Consider the following 14,071-nt stretch of genomic DNA (forward strand, 5'->3'; position numbering starts at 1 on the left):
GTCTGTCAGTGGGCGTGACTTGTATCACATCCGCCCATTTCATATTGTCTGTCAGTGGGCGTGACTTGTATCACATCCGCCCATTTCATATTGTCTCTCAGTGGGCGTGACTTGTATCACATCCGCCCATTTATATTGTCTGTCAGTGGGCGTGACTTGTATCAGCACATTTCATATTGTCTCTGTACATTGGGCGTCAGTGGGCGTGACTTGTATCTGGGCGTGGCTTCTGTGACATATCAGAGGAGCGGGTGTTGGTGCAGGTGTCAGTCCCGTTTATTAAGCGCCCGGATCAGTAAGTAAGTAAGTAAGTAAGTAAGTAAGTAAGTAAGTAAGTAAGTAAGTAAGTAAGTGAGTGAGTGAGTCTGTACCACGATGTCCGCCATGGATGAGCCTCAACCCTGCCGCGAGAAGAAGCCTTTTCTGCCGGATGAGTCCGATAGTTTCCGACTGGAGATGAACCGACCCGAGAGCAACAAACTCGCTGCTGACTCTCCGGTAAGTCTGACGCTGCCGGGAACCGCTTGTACACGTGACATTTACCGCCACTGCCCCAGTCTCCGTGTTACTGCCGCGCTATCCGGCGCTATTTCATCGCACGTTGTTTGCGCCGGGTGCAGAGTTACCGGAGGGAGATGTTACTAATCTCCGCTCTGTAACTGACTCGCCCGGGACCTGCTTTGTGCTCTATGCGCTGGTATGAAGGTGTGTGAGACTCAGTATTAGCGCTAGCGCTATAGTAACGCTGTGCTGGGAGTGCGGGAAGGTACCGGGAGTTGTGCTGCACCTGTGTGGGACATTATTATAATGTGGGGGAGGGGGACTGGTTACTATTGGGGGGGCTCAGTCTCTTTCCCTTTATTTGTGCTACAGAGACAATAGAATTTGTAACAGTTATTTGTATTTGTTTCTATTGCCTAAATCCGAGGTGCCCAGACTGTGATCTACTCCCCCCCCGCCCCCCATCATAACCTTCACCTTAATAATAAATAATAATAAATACAAAGTGGCCCCTGTAGTGTGAGCCAATACAATCATAGTTGCTTCAAACTCTCCCGCAGACGTAACTGCGAGGGCTTAAATCCAGGCACATTCCGGAAACACTTGTCCCGCACTGTGAGCAGCAGAGACTCCGCAATTATCACAGGGAAGGGCGGGAGAATGTATCCTAGCAACAACTTCCCAGTCTCTGACTATTTTACTTCTGTTCTTTCCCTTCCTCTCCCTCCTCCTCCTCTCTGATCATTTCAGCTCCATCTCTGAAAGCCTCTCTCCCTCCACCTGTTCTCTCTGAGCTGCTCCAATATCCGCCTTGTGACAAGAAGAGAATCAGGGTCACAGTCTACCAGGAATTGTGAAGTTTAGTAAAGTTAGTGGGTGATTGGGTGGCAGGAAGGTGAGAGTGTGGGTGGCCCCTTCCCAGTGATGCCCAGCTGTGTGTAGTGTGGGAGTGGGGTGCCTGGGGCCCACCAAGAAACCTGATCTCAAGAGCCCACATTCCTATGGTACCACATTTTTGATGAAATTAAACAGATCAGATTCACTCATCATTACAGTACAATTTGGTTTTAGGAGGTAAAAAAAACTCTATTTTTGTCTGCCCAGTAACAGATTGGACATTGAAACCAATTTAAGTTACATTTTTTATTTTTATTAAATATAAAGGATGGCACAGTGACTTATTTCACTGTAAATGATTAATAAAGGTTTAATTTCTGAATTCAATTAAATAAATGGAATAGTGGTCAGCGCAATAATGAGCGCAATAATGAGCGCAATAAAAGTAATGGTCTGTGTGTTATGTACATTGTGTTGTTTCACTAAACATTAACACTTGTGCTTCTAATGTTAATAAGATACCACAGTCCTGTATGTCCACTTGTCCTACACATTTATTAAATTATAATTATTAGATAACTAAATAGATCATGTAACACAAATGCTCAGAGAAATACAGCCTATAATAAGTGTGACCAGCGCTTGACTGAGAATTAAAATAAGCCCTGGCATTTCAGGTACACAGAGGCACAAACAGCCCCCACCAGCCCACTAAATAGTGACTTTCTATGGCACCTTATAGCAGCCCCTCTGGCATTTGCCAGAACCCACAGATTGCCAGTCCGGGCCTGAAGGGTTGGTTCACCGTTAAGTTAATTTTTGGTAATTTATAAAAGGGCTTATTCTAAGCAACTTTATTTGACTCATTTTTATTTTGTTTAGTTTTATTTTTATTTTGTTTAGTTTTTGAATTATTTGCCTTCTTCTGACTCTTTCCAGTTTTTAAATGGGGGTCACTGACCCCACCCAACCAAATCTGATCTCTCAAACCAAGATTTCTATTTGTCAATGTATTCAGCTCTGCCATTGGGTAATTACACAAGGACTAAAGGAAAAGCTGATCTGAGTTTTATATATATATATATATATATATCTCTCGAATCCAATGTCACTTCCCAGGAAGAGTTAATTGTGCAGAAGTGGGAGGAGTGACTGGGAAGGGAGGGCAAAAAAATTGGGAAGGAGTAAAGCTCCCCATAGACACAAAGAATTCTCTTGCAGAACAACCGACCAATCCTTTGAAATTATCGTGCGGTTAGTGGGATTCGAACGTTCGTACATCTTACGATTTTTCGGCCGACATCTGTCAGGAAATTGATCGGCCAGGTCAAAAAATCTTTGTGGGTCCCAGTGCAATCTCTCTATGTTTGCAGGGCCAAGCAGGCAGCTCCCCTTTGTTTTCCTGCCAAATTGGTCTTTTTAGTTGATGGTAGATTCGTACGATCGTTCTGAGAAGATCGTGGTCTCACGATCAGGATCTGATCTTTTAAAAATCTCAACATCTATGGCCAGCTTTACTCCTATAACTGCATTATGTACTGAAACTGGAAGAGAAATATTATACAGATGGTAGTGATGTCATAAAGATAATATATCTTGAGATATTAAAGTAACTGCTATTTAATATCGACTAAACATGGGTCCAGCTGTGCAGGATTCAATCCAACTGTCATAAGCATTACATTGTGTGTGTGACAGTGAGGACAACGCTGTGACAAATTAGCTTGGAGGGTCCGGGGTCTGCCAATCAGATCTTTTCTCAAGTGCAGTTTCCAAAAACGATGTGGTGGTGGGTGAAATCTTACTGGTCTCCGCTCTGCACGTGACTCGTTGTGCGGGAAGGTACCGGGAGTTGTACTGCACCTGTGTGTGACATAATTATAATGTGGGGGAGGGGGGACTGGTTGCTGTTGGGGGGCTCATTCTCTTTCTCTTTATTTGTGCTGCAGAGAGAATAGAATTTGTTTCTTCCTATTGCCTAAATATTGTCTTTTATTAAATCGACATTATCAGCAGAATCCCCAGCAGTTTAGTGCCTGAGTGTAATAAGTTACAGTATGGGACAGTGTGGGGGGGCCCAGTGATGCCCAAATGTGTGTGACCTTACTGACCTGCCACATTAACCCTTTGTGTGCCAGTGAGCAGAGATTACTGGTGACACTCAGCACTTACAGGGTTAATTACTCTGCCCTGTTTAAAGATGTGCCGGTACCTCTAGGCATAAAATGTATAAATAACTCTGCTCCTATTAAGATAAGAAATGCATGTTCTTCCATGTTAGCCATTGAAAAAAATGCAGAAAATATAAAGTTTGGTGATTTGTTTTATTGGCTAACTGAATAAGTAACAATTTGAAGCTTTCAGAGCACTCCGGCCCCTTCAGTGAAGCAAAAGGTATTTTACCTGAGGAATGGGCCTGTGTGTGATCTGAAAGCTTCAAATTGTTACTTATTCAATTAGCCAATAAAACAAATCACCAAACTTTATATTTCCTGGAAACAAGGAATGTAACAAATTATTCTGCACAAAACATTTCCCCATGTCCCAAATCTGACACCTCATTTGCACATTCACATTTCAAAATAATCTGTCTGTTTGTATAAAGTCACATATCCTTAGGGATTAGATGAATTCAGAAGTGAATGCTGGATATGGTGCAGCCCTGATCCCCTCATATCTCCTCTCCAAATGCTCAGGTGCACTGCAGGTGATACAGACTCAGGAGCAAATGTCCATCAAATTGAACTTTTGCTCAGATAAATATTAAAGGGGTGGTTCACCTTTACATTAACTTTTAATGTTATAGAATGACCAATTCTAAACAACTTTTCAATTGGTCTTCATTATTTATTTGTTATAGTTTTTTTTTAATTATTTGCTGTTTTCTACTGAATCTTTCCAGCCTTCAAACAGGAGTCACTGACCCCATCTAAAAAACAAATGCTCTGTAAGGCTACAAATGTAGTTGTTGCTACTTTTTATTACTCCTCTTTCTATTCAGCTCCTCTCCTATTCATATTCCAGTCTCTTATTCAGATCAGTGCATGGTTGCTAGGGGAATTATTATAACTGGAGGTCCTGGAGTAACAAGTTCCCAATCACATTCCTTATATGGCTCCCCAGGGACCTTTTTCATGCTTGTTTTGTTGCCCAAATCTTTTTATATTTGAATATGACTCATGTCTAAAACGTTTGGGGACACATCATACAAACGGTTAATTGAAAGGTGAATAACCCCTTTAACTGCCAGCTGATCCAGGCAATGCAAAAGCCCATTTGATACTGTGTAAAGGGAAAGTAAGAACTACTCTCTCCCAGGAGTGGAGACAGAAGTGATTGGGGCAGATAACAACAACAACAGAATTTCCATTGTGAAATTAAAATAATGAAGTAATAAACACAAATCTGACAGCTGCCTCACAGCAATAGGCTCCCATGGGGGTCACTGCAAGGAATTTCACTTTATTTGAAAATTATTCTCTATAAAAATTACCCTTAGTATGTAGCTATTAGTGGGCACAACTCACTCCTTTTATCTTGTAAATTAGTATTATACATGTGTTCTGCTTGCTGTGGGGGAATATACACTACATCAAGGAGGTAATTGTATATATTGAGTGGAGAATGAAATACATCATCTGAGTGTCCCCTAATGAGTAGTCTGCTAATGTGTATATTGGGGTACATTCCTATAAATACATTTTCCAACATTAAACTTATCCTTTCTGTACAGGGAAAGCCACAGAACTCCAGCAGTACTGGCCCTGGACATAAGGAAGCAACAAGTGGCCCAAGAGAGGAGTCCGTATGGCTGAGGCTTCAGCAGGTGGGTGTAAGAGCAGGTGGGTGTAAGAGCAGGTGAGTGTAAGAGCAGGTGAGGTGAGTGTAAGAGCAGGTGAGGTGAGTGTAAGAGCAGGTGAGGTGAGTGTAAGAGCAGGTGGGTGTAAGAGCAGGTGGGTGTAAGAGCAGGTGGGTGTAAGAGCAGGTGGGTGTAAGAGCAGGTGGGTGTAAGAGCAGGTGGGTGTAAGAGCAGGTGGGTGTAAGAGCAGGTGGGTGTAAGAGCAGGTGGGTGTAAGAGCAGGTGGGTGTAAGAGCAGGTGGGTGTAAGAGCAGGTGAGTGTAAGAGCAGGTGGGTGTAAGAGCAGGTGGGTGTAAGAGCAGGTGGGTGTAAGAGCAGGTGGGTGTAAGAGCAGGTGGGTGTAAGAGCAGGTGGGTGTAAGAGCAGGTGGGTGTAAGAGCAGGTGGGTGTAAGAGCAGGTGGGTGTAAGAGCAGGTGGGTGTAAGAGCAGGTGGGTGTAAGAGCAGGTGGGTGTAAGAGCAGGTGGGTGTAAGAGCAGGTGGGTGTAAGAGCAGGTGGGTGTAAGAGCAGGGCTGTGACAATGCTGGGCACTTACAGAGGAGCAGTGAGGTATCGGTGGAATGTGAACTTCAATGTGTGGGAATCATTTAAGATCTGCCTGCTTGGCACCTGGGCAAACGTGAGTGGCATCAGTATATCACTCCTTCCCCATGAGTTTATGAGAACATTGGCCATGTGGCACATAGTTATCTGCACTACAGGTCTCTCTACCCACAGGAGCGGCCACTTCCACTGAACAAAAATAGGGGCAGTTCAGAATTAGATGAACAAAAACACCAGGGCTCATTTTTAAGCTAAAGTGCATTGGAAAAACCAGAAACTGACATGTTTAGTGCTAGAGAGAAATACAGACAAAGTCATTCACATCCCTGGCCCTATAAAGGCAACAAATCCAGGTATCATATTCACTGGATAACCCACTGCTGCAGTGTCAGTACCAGTTTCCCTTCTATCAGTGCAGCATAACCCCCCCCCACCCCTAATTCTGCCCCTTATTCTACTCACAGGCTCTTCTGCTGTTTCGGGGGATCTCCCAGCACTGCACAAAGTGTAACCTCTGTATTGCACTGATTACACTCCTTATTGGAATTGGAATTGGCATTCGAATTGGCATTGGAATTGGCATTGGAATTCCCATTGGAAAAGGAATTGAAAAAGAGAATTATACAACACCTCCCACAACTGCCTCTGGTAAGTATGAACTGCAGGCACATGGGGGCAGATAAGAGGTCACTTTCACCTGGCACCAGTGTTGTACTGGGGTGTTTGGGGCCTCCAGGGGCTGCCATCTCAGGGCCCCACCATGTGTAGCATCCCCCCCCCCACCCCAGATGAACTCTGACATAATCAATCTGACTTGCCCTCCCACACGTGCTTTGCTTTACCCTGTCAGGTTCAGAAGTGGGGATCACAGAATCCTGCAGGGAGTGGACCTGTATATGGGGGGGGCACCAGATTTATTCCCAATGTCTCAGCGGCCCAGTCCGACCCTGCCTGACACAGTCTTATAACAAATCCACAATTCAGTTCTGGATGCAGCTAAATCTGGAATTTCCTTTAGGATTTTTCCTCTATTCCATAGGGATTTCACAAAAGTGGAGGAAGGATTTTTTTTTACTAGAAGTGGTGTAAATACAATGTCCATATTCACAAACAGAAATCAGTCTCCTGTAGGCTGCTAATGCACATAGGAGCTACCAAATAGCCAATCACAGCCCTTATTTTGCGCCCCAGGAACTATTTTCATGCTTATGTGCTCCCCAACTCTTTTTTTACATTTGAATGTGGCTCCTATGTTGGCTCCAATTATTATCTGAGGGACCCCACTAAGAACCTTACTCCAAGTAGAGAATGTCCCATTAACAACCACCCTCTGTACCCGATCCTGTAGCCAGTTTCCTATCCATGTGCAAACGACTTCATTAAGCCCAACAGACCTTAGTTTAGAAAGCAGTCGTTTGTGGGGCACAGTATCAAACGCTTTGGCAAAATCCAAATAGATCTACTGCCCCCCCCCACTGTCCAGCATCTTACTTGCCTCATCATAAAATGCAATCAAATTTGTCTGACATGACCTATCCTTCATAAAGCCATGCTGATTGCTGCTCATAATGCCATTCACTAGGACAACATTTTGAATGTGATCCCTTAACAAGCCTTCAAATAATTTGCCCACCACAGATGTCAAGTTTACTGGCCTATAATTGCCAGGCTGAGATCGTAATCTCTTTTTTAAATATTGGAATAACTTAATCTTTTCTCCAATCCATAGGCACGATACCAGATGAAAGTGAATCTGAGAAAATCAGAAATAGGGGCTGGTCTAAACTGAACTAAGAACTCTTAGAACCCGGGGGTGTATGCCATCAGGCCCTTGGGCTGAAAATCTGCCTCACGCTCCCCTAAATGTTTCTTGATGTGCCTCAGAGTCTCTGTCGGCCTGGGTGCAGTCACATGGAGCAGAAACATTTTTGCATTGAAATCTGCTAATGTGACTGCACTCGGGCCGACAGAGACTCTGAGGCACATCAAGAAACATTTAGGGGAGCGTGAGGCAAATTTTCAGCCCACGTTTAAACCTATTTCCCTCCCTTAGCCCTGCAGCTCCTTTTCGTTTTTATTTCATTCTTGTAATTGTGACATTTCATAGTTTAATGGCTTACTACTATTCCTGCTGCAAAAAAAATAACTGTTGTGAGCCACACACTTACTGGAGAGTTACATGACAGTAATAGTGACAAAGTACCTGGATGGCCACTATGTGCTCTGATATCTAAACTTTGTTTTATTTCCTTAAATCTGCAGTAACTTGCTCTCCAAGCTGCCCAGACAAGTGGACCTCATATAACGGTACCTGCTACTTTGCATCCCATGAGGAACGAGATTATAATTCTTCCAAGAACTTCTGTGCTGAACAAGGAGCGACACTTCTGCTGCTGAACAACGAGACCATGGTACGACCTGATCTGCACTCTCTGTAATGCACATTTATATACTGTATAAAATGAATCTTGTATGAATATCATGTGTATAATGTATTCCATCCCATTCTGGGTCTGCATCAGAAATAATCCCCCCTACCCTGTGTCTCAAGCCTAACACCTAAATAACAGGGCTTCTGAAGTTTTGGCATAAAACTCACCCTGGGCCCATTTAGCTCATAACAAGGTTACAGATATATAGAAACATTGGGGTAACAGTCACCCTGCTATAGTTCCAGGGGTACCCAGGGCACAAATAAGCACTCACCCCAAATCTCCCTCTAACTGGCCTTCAGACTGGGCCCCATTAGCTCATAACAAGGTTACAGATATATAGAAACATTGGGGTAACAGTCACCCTGCTATAGTTCCAGGGGTACCCAGGGTACAAATAATCACTCACCCCAAATCTCCCCCTAACTGGCCTTCAGACTGGGCCCCCTTAGCTCATAACAAGGTTACTGATATATAGAAACATTGGGGTAACAGTCACCCTGCTATAGTTCCAGGGGTACCCAGGGTACAAATAAGCACTCACCCCAAATCTCCCCCTAACTGACCTTCAGACTGGGCCCCCTTAGCTCATAACAAGTTTACAGATATATAGAAACATTGGGGTGTCACCCTGCTATAGTTCCAGGGGTACCCAGGGCACAAATAAGCACTCACCCCAAATCTCCCCCTAACTGACCTTCAGACTGGGCCCCCTTAGCTCATAACAAGGTTACAGATATATAGAAACATTGGGGTGTCACCCTGCTATAGTTCCAGGGGTACCCAGGGCACAAATAAGCACTCACCCCAAATCTCCCCCTAACTGACCTTCAGACTGGGCCCCTTAGCTCATAACAAGGTTACAGATATATAGAAACATTGGGGTAACAGTCACCCTGCTATAGTTCCAGGGGTACCCAGGGTACAAATAAGCACTCACCCCAAATCTCCCCCTAACTGACCTTCAGACTGGGCCCCCTTAGCTCATAACAAGGTTACAGATATATAGAAACATTGGGGTGTCACCCTGCTATAGTTCCAGGGGTACCCAGGGCACAAATAAGCACTCACCCCAAATCTCCCCCTAACTGACCTTCAGACTGGGCCCCCTTAGCTCATAACAAGGTTACAGATATATAGAAACATTGGGGTGTCACCCTGCTATAGTTCCAGGGGTACCCAGGGCACAAATAAGCACTCACCCCAAATCTCCCCCTAACTGACCTTCAGACTGGGCCCCCTTAGCTCATAACAAGGTTACAGATATATAGAAACATTGGGGTGTCACCCTGCTATAGTTCCAGGGGTACCCAGGGCACAAATAAACACTCACCCCAAATCTCCCCCTAACTGACCTTCAGACTGGGCCCCCTTAGCTCATAACAAGGTTACAGATATATAGAAACATTGGGGTGTCACCCTGCTATAGTTCCAGGGGTACCCAGGGCACAAATAAGCACTCACCCCAAATCTCCCCCTAACTGACCTTCAGACTGGGCCCCCTTAGCTCATAACAAGGTTACAGATATATAGAAACATTGGGGTGTCACCCTGCTATAGTTCCAGGGGTACCCAGGGCACAAATAAGCACTCACCCCAAATCTCCCCCTAACTGACCTTCAGACTGGGCCCCCTTAGCTCATAACAAGGTTACAGATATATAGAAACATTGGGGTGTCACCCTGCTATAGTTCCAGGGGTACCCAGGGCACAAATAAACACTCACCCCAAATCTCCCCCTAACTGACCTTCAGACTGGGCCCCCTTAGCTCATAACAAGGTTACAGATATATAGAAACATTGGGGTGTCACCCTGCTATAGTTCCAGGGGTACCCAGGGTACAAATAAGCACTCACTCTATCTGTCCTATAGGTTATCCCCAGCCTCCTTTCCTACTCTTGGTTTATGGATAAAGATATAATTAGTTCTCTAGAGTCGTTACACATATTAATGAGCCATATGATTGGCTGAATAGAGACACGTATGTGAGGCAGATCAGGTAGCCATATGGAAAGGTGGCCATGTTGGCACATACAGAGGCTCATGGGCTGCTGATTGGGTGTAGGATTTATCAGGGTCTCTAGTTTTATGGAGGGACTGATAATATAAATAACTCCGGTTTTGACACTTTCCTCTCTCTTTACAGGAAGTAATGGAACACTTGAGAATGAGCAGTAACTTCTGGATTGGGCTACGGAGAAACCCAGGAGGACCGTGGCAGTGGGAGAATGGGACCTTTTATACAGTTACAATGTGAGCAGTTTTCTGTATAATACTCTGTACTCTCTGTGTTGTTACTAGAGGATTCTGGGAGTCATGTAAACAGTTCTACTAGATACTGAGAAAAAGGCACACTGGCACACAAGTTGTGAATGCAGGTAAAAACCTTCCTAAGATTTACTACTGGAATCACCAACAGTTCTACTAGGCCTTTCCTTACTGAACTTGCAAATGGTTTCAGGGTTGGGTGGGCAAAAAGTGCCGGCCTTACCCTCTATTCCTGCTGCCAATCAGGGTTGGGGGCAGACTGGGAACGATGTCCTCCTCTACAAAATATTTTGTGACCAGTATACAAATGTGTGCACAGCACTATGGATTATTATACATAAGAAATAAATACATTTCTCTCATTACTCAGTTTATTCTCATGGAGTTCAACTGCGTAGACAGAACATTTATTCAGTTTCATAGTATATGCATTATTTTATGGGATCTCTCTGTACAGACTATGAGCAAACTTAGGGACTGTTCCTGCTGAATTGTGCTTAGTACAGGGAATACCTCTGCTGCCATAGTTTTATGGGATCTCTCTGTACAGACTATGAGCAAACTTAGGGGGACTGTTCCTGCTGAATTGTGCTTAGTACAGGGAATATCTATGCTGCCATAGTTTTATGGGATCTCTCTGTACAGACCGTGAGCAAACTTAGGGACTGTTCCTGCTAAATTGTGCTTAGTACAGGGAATACCTATGTAGCCATAGTTTTATGGGATCTCTCTGTACAGACTATGAGCAAACTTAGGGGCTGTTCCTGCTGAATTGTGATTAGTACAGGGAATACCTATGCTGTCATAGTTTTATGGGATCTCTCTGTACAGACTATGAACAAACTTAGGGGACTGTTCCTGCTGAATTGTGATTAGTACAGGGAATACCTATGCTGTCATAGTTTTATGGGATCTCTCTGTACAGACTATGAGCAAACTTAAGGACTGTTCCTGCTGAATTGTGCTTAGTACAGGGAATACCTATGTTGCCATAGTTTTATGGGATCTCTCTGTACAGACTATGAGCAAACTTAGGGGACTGTTCCTGCTGAATTGTGCTTAGTACAGGGAATACCTATGCTGCCATAGTTTTATGGGATCTCTCTGTACAGACTATGAGCAAACTTAAGGACTGTTCCTGCTGAATTGTGCTTAGTACAGGGGATACCTATGCTGCCATAGTTTTATGGGATCTCTCTGTACAGACTATGAGCAAACTTAGGGACTGTTCCTGCTGAATTGTGCTTAGTACAGGGAATACCTATTCTGCCATAGTTTTATGGGATCTCTCTGTACAGACTATGAGCAAATTTAGGGGACTGTTCCTGCTGAATTGTGCTTAGTACAGGGAATACCTATTCTGCCATAGTTTTATGGGATCTCTCTGTACAGACTATGAGCAAATTTAGGGGACTGTTCCTGCTGAATTGTGCTTAGTACTGGGGAATATATGCTGACATAACAATATTGTGAAACTAAAATTTTCCTGGCCACCTATATCTGACTAATGAGTGGGAAATGTACCTGTAACTATTCATATATTTATAACTGATACCCTTATGTCCATTATTCTTTATTTGTAGGTCAGATGACAATGAAAATCGCAACTGCGCCTACTTTCATGGGGAAATCAGCGCTCTGGACTGTTCAACGCCTCGTGTCTTCATTTGTGTCAAGAACTAAAGTAACGACAAATATGATGTGAAACAAGAAGCCTTAAAAGACCTGTGTGTCCGTTTATATCTATGAAATGTAGAAACTGTGTTAGTATGTTCTGTGTAGCCAATAAGCACAGTCACCAAAATGTGACAAATGGAGCTCAGGTCTTTCATCGCCAATTGCTCTGATTAATTGTTTAGCTGTTTTATATAAATGATATGATCAAATGTAACCAGACCCCCAGCCTGGCCAACATCTCATTCCCAAACTAAGAGGGTGAATAGTTGCCCCTCTGCTGCTGTAACTGCCCCAGTGCTTCTGGGAAGGTCCCACTAGATGTTGGAACATTGGTGCTGGGAGTTGTTGCTGGGAGTTGGTTTTATTAAGAGCATTAATGAGGTTGGGCAGTGATGTTGGGGATCAGGCTCACAGTTGGGGTTCCAATTCAGTTGGGTTGAGAGTTCTGTGCAGTCAGGTTGTTTCCATCTCATCAAGCCCATTCTGTAGTCTGTGTGCATGGGGGGGGGGGACATTATTGCGCTGAAGCAGGACCTTCCCCAAAATGTTCTATAAAATAGGAATAATGAAATTGTTAGGAATATCATAAAATTCCCAATGCACAGATAATGCTCCTGCATAATAGACTCCCACCAACAAAACGCCCACAAAAAAAAAGGATAAAAGGAGGGAGTTGTGTACAGGTCTAATTATTTACTTTGCAGGAATCCAACATGGAGGAGCTTTAGTTTAGCTGGTTTGTTCAAGAAGTAACAAAATTATTGAGCATGAGGCATATTTACCCTTTTTTAGATTTAGATTTCCACACTGGGGCCCTTACGGGTCGCTTTTCCTCGTGCAGGCAACTTCGGCCAACTTCGTAAAATGGAGTGCTCTTAGATTTAGATTCTAGCCGGCAGGAAGGCTTTTCTGATTAGTCGCTGGATAACTTAATCTCCCCGAATCTCCTCGTCTGCCTCTGTCCTTAAGCTGCAAGTCACCGTTTCCCCAAGAGACCTGCTTAGCTTAAATAGTTACAATTGTTTCTTTGCTTATCTTAAATAGTTACAATTGTTTCTTTATATATACTAATCACAAGTGGGTTGGATATGCTCAAAATACTCGCCTTCTTTTTAAAACAAGGTGAAACAATTTTAAACTGGCTTATTAATATAACCATTCAACCTATTACTGGGTGGGTCCAGGTGCAAATGCCCAGGACCTTTCACTTAAAGAATTGCTTTCACAGGCATTTGTGTTCAGGTTACTCAGCGCCCGATGTCCCTGGCCCGGGTGCAACACCCTGAACCCGACAGACAATATGTATCCAATGTTCCGTGCACTTTAACAGACCAGCAGAAGACTGTGGTTAAAAAGAAAGAAACTTTATTTCCCCAACACTCCTCCTAACGCGTTTTGTGTTGTGTCACACGTACTCATAGGCATTGTTACAATTGTTTCTTTGCTTATCTTAAATTGTTGTAATTGTTTCTTTACTTATTTTAAATTGTTACAAATGTAAGCGCATCTGCCAAAAGCCAATTAAGTTTTAGAAACTTTGTATCTTTTTCTGGCTGTTCAGTGAGAGAGATCAAAGAGAAAGTCGAGACAGTAGGGAGGTATGCATTACCAAGGGTCAGATTTATCAACGGTTGAGTTGAATTTTTGGATTCAAAAAATTTGAATTTTGAGCTATTTTTGGTGTACTTCGTCTAGGGAATGGTCCAAATTTGATTAGAATATCTAAATTTGTCATGTACTGTCTCTTTAAAAATTCTACGTTGAGCATTCACCATCTAAAACCTGCCGAAAACCTGCAGCAGATCAGACTTAAACAAAATGTCTTTTTCTTATATGCTTTTGATGTTGTTTGCATGTTTTTTGATTGTTATTAATAAGATTTTAAGCTCCAGTTATTAGGAAAATAGGAACCAAAATATATATTTATACAAACTTATTTTTTTCATAGTTTCA

The 14,071-nt window shown here is 43.3% G+C and overlaps 1 protein-coding gene across 1 annotated transcript; it reads left to right on the forward strand.

Annotated features, from left to right (window-relative positions):
- The first annotated feature begins 260 nt into the window (after positions 1–260).
- LOC121393124 (killer cell lectin-like receptor subfamily G member 1) lies at positions 261–13,034 on the forward strand. Its single transcript, XM_041563622.1, has 6 exons — positions 261–498; positions 5,072–5,164; positions 6,205–6,388; positions 8,003–8,151; positions 10,320–10,426; positions 12,025–13,034. Exons 1-6 carry the CDS (start codon positions 376–378, stop codon positions 12,122–12,124), a joined length of 756 nt encoding a protein of 251 aa, XP_041419556.1. The 5' UTR covers positions 261–375; the 3' UTR covers positions 12,125–13,034.
- Positions 13,035–14,071: the final 1,037 nt, after the last annotated feature.

This window comes from Xenopus laevis, chromosome 5L (assembly GCF_017654675.1).
Source record: "Xenopus laevis strain J_2021 chromosome 5L, Xenopus_laevis_v10.1, whole genome shotgun sequence".
NCBI classification, from domain to species: Eukaryota; Metazoa; Chordata; class Amphibia; order Anura; family Pipidae; genus Xenopus; species Xenopus laevis.

Bases quoted from the DNA above. Each gene is read 5' to 3' on its own strand.
- LOC121393124 (XM_041563622.1), top strand. From the start codon at position 376: ATGTCCGCCATGGATGAGCCTCAACCCTGCCGCGAGAAGAAGCCTTTT. The intron at 8,152-10,319 runs GTACGACCTGAT...CTCTCTTTACAG, and splicing joins TGCTGAACAACGAGACCATG to GAAGTAATGGAACACTTGAG. The intron at 10,427-12,024 runs GTGAGCAGTTTT...CTTTATTTGTAG, and splicing joins ACCTTTTATACAGTTACAAT to GTCAGATGACAATGAAAATC.